Source organism: Octopus bimaculoides, chromosome 2, assembly GCF_001194135.2.
Source record: "Octopus bimaculoides isolate UCB-OBI-ISO-001 chromosome 2, ASM119413v2, whole genome shotgun sequence".
Taxonomy (NCBI): domain Eukaryota; kingdom Metazoa; phylum Mollusca; class Cephalopoda; order Octopoda; family Octopodidae; genus Octopus; species Octopus bimaculoides.
The window spans coordinates 99,088,752-99,099,239 of NC_068982.1; the positions used below are offsets into that span (position 1 = coordinate 99,088,752).

At 33.1% G+C, this 10,488-nt stretch overlaps 1 protein-coding gene across 16 annotated transcripts in view; it reads right to left on the minus strand.

Moving 5' to 3' along the window:
- The window catches only part of LOC106868181 (disco-interacting protein 2 homolog A), a 262,625-nt gene that overhangs the window by 137,064 nt on the left and 115,073 nt on the right, over positions 1–10,488 (minus strand). For 14 of the 16 annotated variants that reach the window (XM_014913330.2, XM_052978512.1, XM_052978503.1 and 11 more), the window contains one exon: positions 1,750–1,845. The exons of the other annotated variants lie outside the window; for them this stretch is intronic. In XM_014913330.2, coding sequence (XP_014768816.1) covers positions 1,750–1,845 — 96 coding nt within the window. The remainder of the gene's footprint in view (positions 1–1,749; positions 1,846–10,488) is intronic. 16 annotated transcript variants of the gene reach the window in all.

Sequence of the window (10,488 nt, forward strand, 5' to 3'; positions counted from 1 at the left end):
TATACATATATATATACATACACATATATACATACATATATATACACACACACACATACATATATATATACATACACACATATACATATATATACATACACACATACATATATATACATACACACATACATATATATACATACACACATATACACATATATATATATATATATATATATATATATATATATACATATACATATGTATATATACATATATATGTGTATATACATATATATGTATATATGTATATATGTATATATACATTATATATGTATATATATACATATACATGTATATGTAACATATATGTACACCTGTATATATATATATATAGAAACACACCCATATATAACATGAAACAATAACCTGTATGTTAGTTTAATAAATACATAGCTTTATTCATACTTTCAGAACTGATTAAAAATATGTAATATTGATGAGAAAAATGGAAAAAAGTACAGAAGAATCAATGAAACTTCATGTTTTTGTTAAACAAGTTTGATAAAATATAGAAAAATATTGAAATAGTACAACATTGAAACTTTTAGCAATTTGTGCACAGATGAGACAACAATGAATGAATAGAAAAATGTATATGTGCATATGTGATACGTATAGTGGGTGAGGTATATTTTAAAATTAGTTTGTAAACCTGCCTGTATTTATGAAAAATTAAACACTGAGCTAAAATGTCACATTATAAGTAACAACTGCAGTTAAAAGTGTGCAACTCAAACTTTATAGCACCAGGCCATGTTTCAACAATATAGAATTATAAAGGAATTATAATTAGATTTCAGGAGGATTTTCAGATTTAAAAAAAAATTTCAATTGTTACTATAATTTCTTTGTAATAAAAATATATCCAACAATATTGGGTGTGAAATTTTTGAAGAAATTAATTGTCTGTTATACTGGCCAGCTAGTAAGTAACTTAATATTTTCTTGAATAGTTTTGGCATTCAAACCAAGACATAAGAATACAGGAGTAGAAGGTGTAAACAAAATTTTTTGGCTGGCTAAAAGTCACATGGCATTATATATATATTGAATTATCAACTGAGTAGTTTTGGACTGATATAACATTGCAGTTCTCAAGATGATTGTTCTGAATTATTATGCTTATTCTCATATAGACATTATAAGCTAAATGTCTAGCACAAGTTGGACAGTTTTTGTGATAACATGTTATCCACTCTATTAACAAGTAAAAAGAATCAAAAGAAGCTGAAGGGGGAAGCAATTGTGTGTTTACTTTTTAGCTTTAAATGATGATAAACTGCTAGTAAAACACTCAAGATGTAGTTGATTGAATGAACTGCTTGATTATTTTATTGTATAGAATGAATATAGTGAGATAGGGAATAGTTGAATAAAGTTAAAGTAATATCTCATGTGGAATATGTTGGAAAAAGTGAAATATAGTGAAAAGAAAGGAAAAATTGCACACATAATACAACTGAGAAAAGAGCAAAGCATGGTATATTAAAATCAAAACAAAAAGAAGCTCGATAAATAACAAAAAGCATGGAAACAAATTAGAGTTGTTAAAAATATTAAGTAAAAATAAGCACAATAAAGCAAAATAAAATAAAACTGGGTGAACTAAATCAACTAATAGGCAAGCAGACAGACAGACACATTACATAAACCAAATCACCTCAACCATGGAATCATAACAATATTAATTTACAATAGTAAGTAGGTGTAAGTAGCAAATAGTAGGCGTGGACCAGACTGCACTACCTGAATGATATCGGTTGTCCTCTCGGGTGAGCCTTCGATGTGCTCTTCGCTGAGCGGCAGTCGAAGGACTTGGGGCGCTGGGACCTGCTGATGATGCTGAGTGGGAAAAGAATAAAAATAAACAAAAAAGTGAGGCCTGATAACATTTGGTCGTAAATTGGTGTTAGCCATGATGGCTATAAAAATAGAGGAAGAGAGAGAACGATGAAGGTAGGGATAAGGATACTAAGGTGGAGAAGAAAATGGAAGAGAGAGGAAGAAAATGTTCCTAAGTAAAACTTACTGATGTCTTTGCACCTATCATTTTTATTTAAAGTTAGATATTCTTAACAATTCCTATAAATATATATATATTCCTGTAAAATATCAATTCTACTAAAATTCTAAATCTTCATTCTCATGACTTTTAAAAGAATTTTTGAGTTATTGAATTAATCAAAGGCTTTTAATTCTTTAATACTACTGAGCTAATTTGACCCCTCCCTCAAACAAAACAGGAAGCAGCTAAAAATGCAAGTACCCAAAAATATCCAATAAGAACAAAAATATGCCTGCATGGCAAGATTTTAATGGTAGAAAATATGGAGAAAGAAGACCCTATAAAAAGAGGGAACCGAAATGAAAAGGAAAAACTATTTGCTATGATACAGCTAAAGTAGTTTTCGAACTGAAGTAAGGAGTTCTATATTTACAGCTTAACAACAAACAGACTTTAGAAATAGAGTATATTGTTCCCTTAATAATTTTACAGGGAATCTTTGCTGACTTTGCATTTTGAAAGTAAATTCCAGCAGAATATAAGATTTTGATAATTAATGAATAATTATTTATATCAGAAGGATGTGACTAGCAATTTTAGATAATTAACAGTCACTGGAACTGCTAAATAATTGAGCAGTAATATGCAAACCAAAGTTGGTTAAGAATATAAAGATTATGAAATAGATAATAGTAAATTTTGCTGAGACTGAGTGGAAAGAAAATTTAGAAAAAGAATATAGAATAGTTGGAATAAATAATGTAAAATGTTGGAGATTTCTAAATGATATGGAAAGAAGACTTTATGTTTTAGCCAAAATGAAATTCCTCTTATTTCAGCAACTACTTATGGGAATGATTTAAAATACAAGAATGAATAATGATTTGCTATGTTGTGAGAATGTTAAGTAATCACACAAAGCACAAATATAGCATGGGTAAGTGGACTTTTAACATAGCAATTTTTGGTGGGGAGAGCAAAGTTTTGACAACCAAAAAATGCAGAAGATGATTTATCATGCATTTTGGGAATAACAGCATACAAGGATGGGGGAGCTGAGTTTAATAAATTATAAATAAAAATCTAGCAATTTTCAGTGATGCTATTAAAAAATTGGAAAGATGTCCAACATCTCTACAGAATAAATACTTAGCTTCTGCTTGTACAGATATCAATATTGAGCTGTTTGTGATTTCATAAACTACATCAAGAAGAAATCATCAGATTCCAAACCTGATGTATGTATGTGTACAATTACAAAACAAGTTATCTTTAATTGGAATACTGTGAAAGCTACAAAATTCTATTCATTCTAATTGATGGATTTTAATTAATTTATTCAAATTACTTAATTGTATGTATATCCATTTGAAATAACTTTAATGATTTTTACAGAGGTTTGTTAATTAGTTTAACTGTGGCTAAATATATTAATAGTTACATTTACATCAACTAGGATTTTACATTTACATTAACTAGTTTTCTTTAAAACTTGCTCTTATTATAGTATGCTATTGGTTTAATTCATGAAGAAAATGTTATGGGATTGCAGAAGAAATAGATTTGGTACAACATTAGTCCAACATAAAATTGTCATATTAGATTTTCATATATATATTCCATGAACATTGCAAACACTTTCAGTAAGAACAATAAACACAATTTAAAAGATTAACAGTTAATAAAATATGTAAATGTTGATTTTAAAACATAAAAACAATCTGAAGATTTGTGTGGAAACAAAAACCGTGATAAACACAAACAAGAAAAATGTGAAATATCGTGAAAAAATATCATTAGAAAGAAAACAAATTATCAATTGAAATACTGAATGGTTTTCAAATAACAATGCAAAAAAAATAAAAAAAGAAACAGGTTATGTTTGTCTTTTATTTTTTTTATTTATAAAATTAGCTGTTAGTTAAAATCCAAAAACATAATGAGAGGGAGAGGAGGGAATGCATATGTAATTCATTTGAAGTTTAAAACAATATATTCTTTTATGAAAGGAAACAACAATGAACTAATAGGATTATTCAAATAATTCGCTTCATCAATTGTTGGTGTTGTTTAGTCCCAAATTAGCTCTGTTCAAAAGCATTCCAGCCACAACCATCATCCATCTTTTATGAGTATGTAAGGCTGCATTATCCAGTGTGCCTTTTCCTTTCCCAAGCTAGAAGGTTAGTATTTGAGATAGATTTGGTTAATATTTCTTGTACATCAAGTAACTATGTAGGAAATTATTATTGTTATGAGTTTTCTTCTTCCTTCAATTTTGCCTTCATTTCACCTTCATTTCTTGTCAAGCGACTTCCCGACACCTAGGGCAAAATTCTAGATTTTTATTTATATTTGAAAATTGCTAGATTTTTGTTCATAATTTATTAAACTCAGCTCCCTCATCTTTGTATACAACTAAAATAAATACACCAGATTGTTCAAACTCTTGTCTCAAAAACCTTTGGATGACAATATTCACAGCAATATGCATAAATCTTATGACTAAATAAATAAAGATTATACTTCTTTCTTGCAAAGGATTCATATATCCTGACATTTACAAAAATTTATATTACCATTAAGTACAAGAAAAGATGGTTAAGCAAATTGCATTTTTAAGTTAGATTGTAAAAAAAAAAAAAAAAACACGAGTAAATCTAACATTGCTAGAAATAGTGAAGCATTAAGTGTAGAAATCAATTTGTCTTTAAACTAAATTGCAAATTATGGTATATCTTAAGCAAATAAATTGCATTAACTATATCAGGATAAAACTGAGTAGAACACAATTTGGCTTTAACCTTCTTGTTATATTTCAACAGAAATAGGCTGCCTTTGTTTCAATTAATTTTGAAAATAATGAAGAATTTAGCAAAATAACTTTGTCATTACACTAGCATTTCAAATATTAAATTAATATGGAACTTTAATGGAAGGTTTCAATTCATAGCACTTTAAAAGAAGAAACTTGCATCAGAGAACATGGGACAATCTCAGATAATTTGGTATCAAAAAGCAACAGTTGTTTGCATGAGCAACTGACATGAAGTTTTTTCATAAAGACTCTTAAAAATTAAATTCCAGAGTGGTTTCCAGAATGTTTGATTGAGAAAAAGAAGAAAGCAAGTTAACCACAGAAATTAATGAAACTCAGACCAACAGAATTGGTTCTTTTTAAGAAACATGCATTGCTATGATAAAATAGATCTCTGATATTTACTGACATACCAACACAGCAACTGCTATATGTCTTTGACAGCTTCTGATTGTTCAAGAATTAGAACATTGAAAGTTTGCATTAGAAATTAAGGTTTTAAATTCAAAGCATTCTAAAGATGTGCATGTGTAGACATATGGCACTTGAAAATAACAGTAAAACATACATACTAAAATTCAGAAAATGTATTTTAGCAATCAGTACTTTAACAAGAAAACATCTCTAATAGTGTGGAAAATTCTATGTAGTTTATGTTTACATTTGTTTAGAAATGATTGCAGTAGTTAATATCTGTTTTCCATTTGCACTAAAAAAAGATATGAAAAGTAGTTCTTAGAATCTAATTTTAAAAGAAATAAAATAAAATTACTATATCCAATTTACTTTTAGTAATAAATGCTGAAATTATTTTAAAGTGTGGAGTTAAAATTGAAAACAAAAAAAAAATAACATTCTAAATATAAAAATGAAAAATTATTCTCTAACCCTTGTTTCATTGTCTTAATTACAAAACAAATAATTACAGAAATCAATTGTAGAAAATTTTTTTTAAATATTATATTGTCTTGAAGATCTATATGAGGTGATGGTAACATATATACCATTTATATTGCCCTGCTAGCACTACGTTTAGAGAGAAAAAATTATTCCTTTATGAGCTGATGTATCTACTAAAGCACTGAAATCATTTAGAGGATTTGGTAATGTCTTTTTATATTCTGAGGTCAACTTTGCCTTTCAAGAGTCAATTAAATAAGTACCAGTCAAATAGCAAGAAAAAAAAAGGGCCATCCTGCAATATAACAATATCCACTTCTTCCCCATTCAAAAATGTGTGACAGTGTGTTGAAGTTAGAAATCACTCTTTTTATAAACTGGAGTTATAATGGACAAGAGAAAAAGAAGAGCAAGCATGCGCATGTACACACACACACGCACACTGTACCAATAAGGAAACTTGCATACATATAACTCATACACATATGCATAGTTTCATATACTGATTTACACACTTATTTTTATTATCAAAAGATAAATAGCCTTTACTTAAGTTCAAAAGAACGTCACAGAAAATTCATTAGCCATGTCGAGATGTTCTCTAAACTCTATGTATTTACAGCGAATTATTCTTCAATAACTATCACTGTTATATGAGCCATGTATTGCTGCTTTCACACTTACTCAACAAAACTGATATGCACAAAACTTTCTTAGATAATCCAAATAAACACATCCATTAAGCAATTCTTGACATAAAATTTGAGTCCTCAATGTGTTACAAGTGTTTCAATTCAGAACACTTGTGTTCATCTTAATTCAAATAGAACTTCAAGCAAAGCACCAAAACTTTGTAGTTACCACTGGCATAGTGCTGAGTGTGTAGATCACACTAGGTAGCCACTTTATATACATGTTTGCTGTAGATGAAGGTATGTAACATTTAATGAAGGGGCAACCAATTTAGCTACTGCACAAGACAATCCAAACACACACCACACCACTAATAGCCACATCTATCATTAAAAAAACAATTCCTTTTTATACACACTGTTACCCTGATTCCCAACCCTTCAATTATTCTTTGTAAGAGACATTTTAGACAAACTTTCATAACATATATAAAGCACTTTACTTTTACTGGGGTCAGCAATCCTGCTTTATTGGGATAGTGTGCACCTTGTGAAAACCAGCCCATCACAGAAAAACTGACTTCTAAAAGCACTACATATATATATATATATTATATGCCTAATTATGTGTGTATAAATGAGTGCATGTATGTGTATGTATATATATATTTGGCTTTGTATAAACATATCTGTTTGTGTATGTATATAAGAGCTCAATCAATCACTCCCACATCTCCCCACTGCAACTCTTTATCCTTTCCCTTTTGCCTACATACCTCCTTCTCTCCCAGTTCTGCTATCTCTTCCCCTATACACTCTTGCAAAGCCTCATCTACTATTCCTCCTACATAGTATCACCAGGACATCATTATCATTATATCTATCTCTTCAGAGATACTACCAATTCATTCCCATTCTCTCTTCTGAATGTGAGTGGCCATCTAGCTTCTTCTACAACAACCTGCTGTAACTCAACCTCTTCCCTTATACCTTAACCTCCATCTAACATAAGGATGCAGTGCTTCCTCTCCTGAGTTTTGTAGATTTGTGAGCTACATGTCCTGTACATAAACATATATATATATATATATATATATATATATATATATATATATATATATATACACACACACACACACACACACACGCATACATGGCAAATGGAAGATGGAATATACGAGAATTTATTATTAATCATGACAATTGTTTCGACACATCTAGTATTGATCCCTCGCAAATGGGACACTCAGCAACTGGTTCAGGAGTATCCAGCGGTGCAGATGTATCTCATCAGGAGAGAAACTTGTAAAAATAACAGTTCCACAATGTAAGTTCTTGTTTTGTAGAAAGAAAAACATCTAGACAGAGGAAATATCTTCATTTACATAGAAGATCAAAAATAAAATCACAGATGGAAAAAAGAGAAATGAACGTGCAATACAGTGAGAAAAGTATTAAAAAATATTGGGTGTTCATTTCTTTTTTTTCCATCTGTGATTTTATTTTTGATCAATGTAAATGAAGATATTTCTCCATCTGGTTGCTTTTAGTAAAGCGAATGTGTATTTGCAAGCTGATTTAATTTCTGCCAACACTGACTTCAAGTATGTAATTTCAGCCAATAACTCAGGCTCCTTTTATTGAGCCTTGTCGCAGTTCATTTATTTTCGTCCAACATCTGGCAGTCGATTTGGAGGTACCCTGTGTCAAAAAATATCCTTCGTAGTAGACGCTCTCTTGACATCGTTCACACAAGCCTGACCCAGGCTCAGAAGTTACAGCCTGAGTTGTTATCTATAATTGTAAAAATCTAAATTCAATGTTTTCTTGAAACAATAACTTTCTATAGAGATTAGCCTTTAAGTTCCAATCTATGAAAAGTTTCCGTGAGCCATGAGTTAAGACTGAGTCTCAAAGTCATGGTCGTCACTGCAGAGCTTGTGTAGACAAAGGAATTGGGAATAGGGGAAGGAGAGCTTAGTGTGTTTAGGGTGGGAGGAGGAGAAGTTGAGGTATGAGTGTAAGTCAGTGTGTTCGTAGTGGATGGAGGTGGTGAGAGTGGAGTGATGAATGCTGACTGAAATATCAAGAAAGGAGACAGAAGTGTCAGAGATAGTGCAGGTGAAGTGGAGGGCAGGATGGAAAGATTTGACAAAAGCGAGGAAGGATACTAGATGTTTGTGGGAGAGTGAGGTTACACCGATACAGTCGTCAATATAATGGCTGTATAGTTCTGGAGTGGGACCAGCGAAACTTGAGAATATTTGGGCCTCAACATTGCCAACAAACAGATTTGTATAGTTGGGGCCCATTCTCGTTTCCATGGCCACTCCAGAGACCTGCTGGTAAAAATCACCAGCGAACGAGAAGCAGTTGAGTGAGAGGACAAGTTTGGCCAGACGAATGAGCATGGATGTGTCAGGTTGGGAGTTGGGTTGAAGGTCAAGGAAATGTTGGAGTGCACGCAGCATAAAGGCTCTGAATGTCCAGAGTGAAGCGAAGTTTAGAGAGGCCAGGAGGGAAGGAGAAAGAGTTGAACAAACGAAGCACATGATTAGTGTCATGGATGTGAGGGGAGGGAAGCCACTAGGGAGGCAAGGACATGGTCAAGATATCTGGAGAGAAGTTAGGTGGGGCAGTTGCAGGCAGAGACAAGGGGTGGCCAGGGTTGTTAGGTTTGTGGATTTTGGAGAGGAAGTAAATTGTGGGGATGCAGACAATGAGGTTGGAGGCCGTGGGGAGATACAGGAGGAGGAGATGAGGTCATGGATAGTGGAGGACACAGTCTGTTGCTAGCTGGGCATGGGGTCGGAGGGCAGAGGGCAGTAGAAGGAGGTGTCTTGAAGTTGGTTGAGAGCTTCTGCCTTGTAGAGGTCCATGCACCACACAACCACGGCTCCACCCTTGTCGGCCGGTTTTATGATAATGTCAGTGTGGTGTCAGAGACATCGAAGATGCAAGTGGAGTGTCACAGAAAAGTGCACACAACCTAACACAGCGCACAAAGCTGTGGATATTGGCACGTGTCTGGAATTTCCTTGCTGGAAAATCAGTGTGTTTGTTTGTGGCGTTGTTAGCTAACTCCTACATTGCTTTAATGATTTCACATGGGTAGAGTTCACATCTGGAAACCTTGTGACATACTTTGATTGTTTAAAAAAAATCGATAATACGGTCCCTGGAAGGATTTTTATATCTACCTCATGTAATTAAGTTTTTTTTTTAAACATCCAAGGGAAATAATCCATAGCACTTGCACAATATTTGTTAAACACTCAAGGGAAATAACCCATAGCAGCTGCACTTACAGTTGTTAGTTTTTAGTGAAGCGATCAATATTTGATTCTCAAGATCAGCAGACCTAATTCTGCATTTCACTACTCAGTTTTCAACTGCTAAACCTTATTATTGCACTTTCTTGATGCCTGTACACTTTCAATGCTCATAACTCCAATAATTCTGCATTTTTGCAGTTAAAATTTTTCGATGACAGTACATAGATTTTTTTTATTCCGGATTCAGTGGACCTAATTCTGCATTTCACTACTCACAGTTTCGATGACAGTACATAAATTTTTGATTCCAGTATGTATTTTATAAGTGTGTCCCGATACAATGAACTCCTACTTTGAATGCTTAAAAAATGAAATGGATTGTCTTTGCACAGGCGCCATCTGGACTCCTGTCTTCGCTGTGAGCAGGGATTAATCTTCGCTCTTTGCTCCTTTGCGCCACATGGGCTCAACTCCCCTCCCCTCTTCATCTAACCCTCCTCCTCTCACACCTACTTCCTCCCACCAACCTCTCTTGCTCTGACACTTACTTCCTCTCTTCACTCCTACCCACCTTCTCCCTTCCTCATTACCCCACCCCTACACATTCCAACCCCACCATCCCTATACATCCCATCCCCACCCCATTCCTTAAATCCCACCCTTGCTTCCCCACACACCACCATACCGCATGACCCCACACACACTAGCACTGACCACTTCCCAGCACCCACACAGCTACACATGCACACACCAAGGTCACCAGCCCTCTTCCTCATGCACATACACAGGCACCTTCGTTTTGGGATCACCACTACTTTATTATTTCCCCTTCTTCCTAGCTCTCCTGTGTGACCC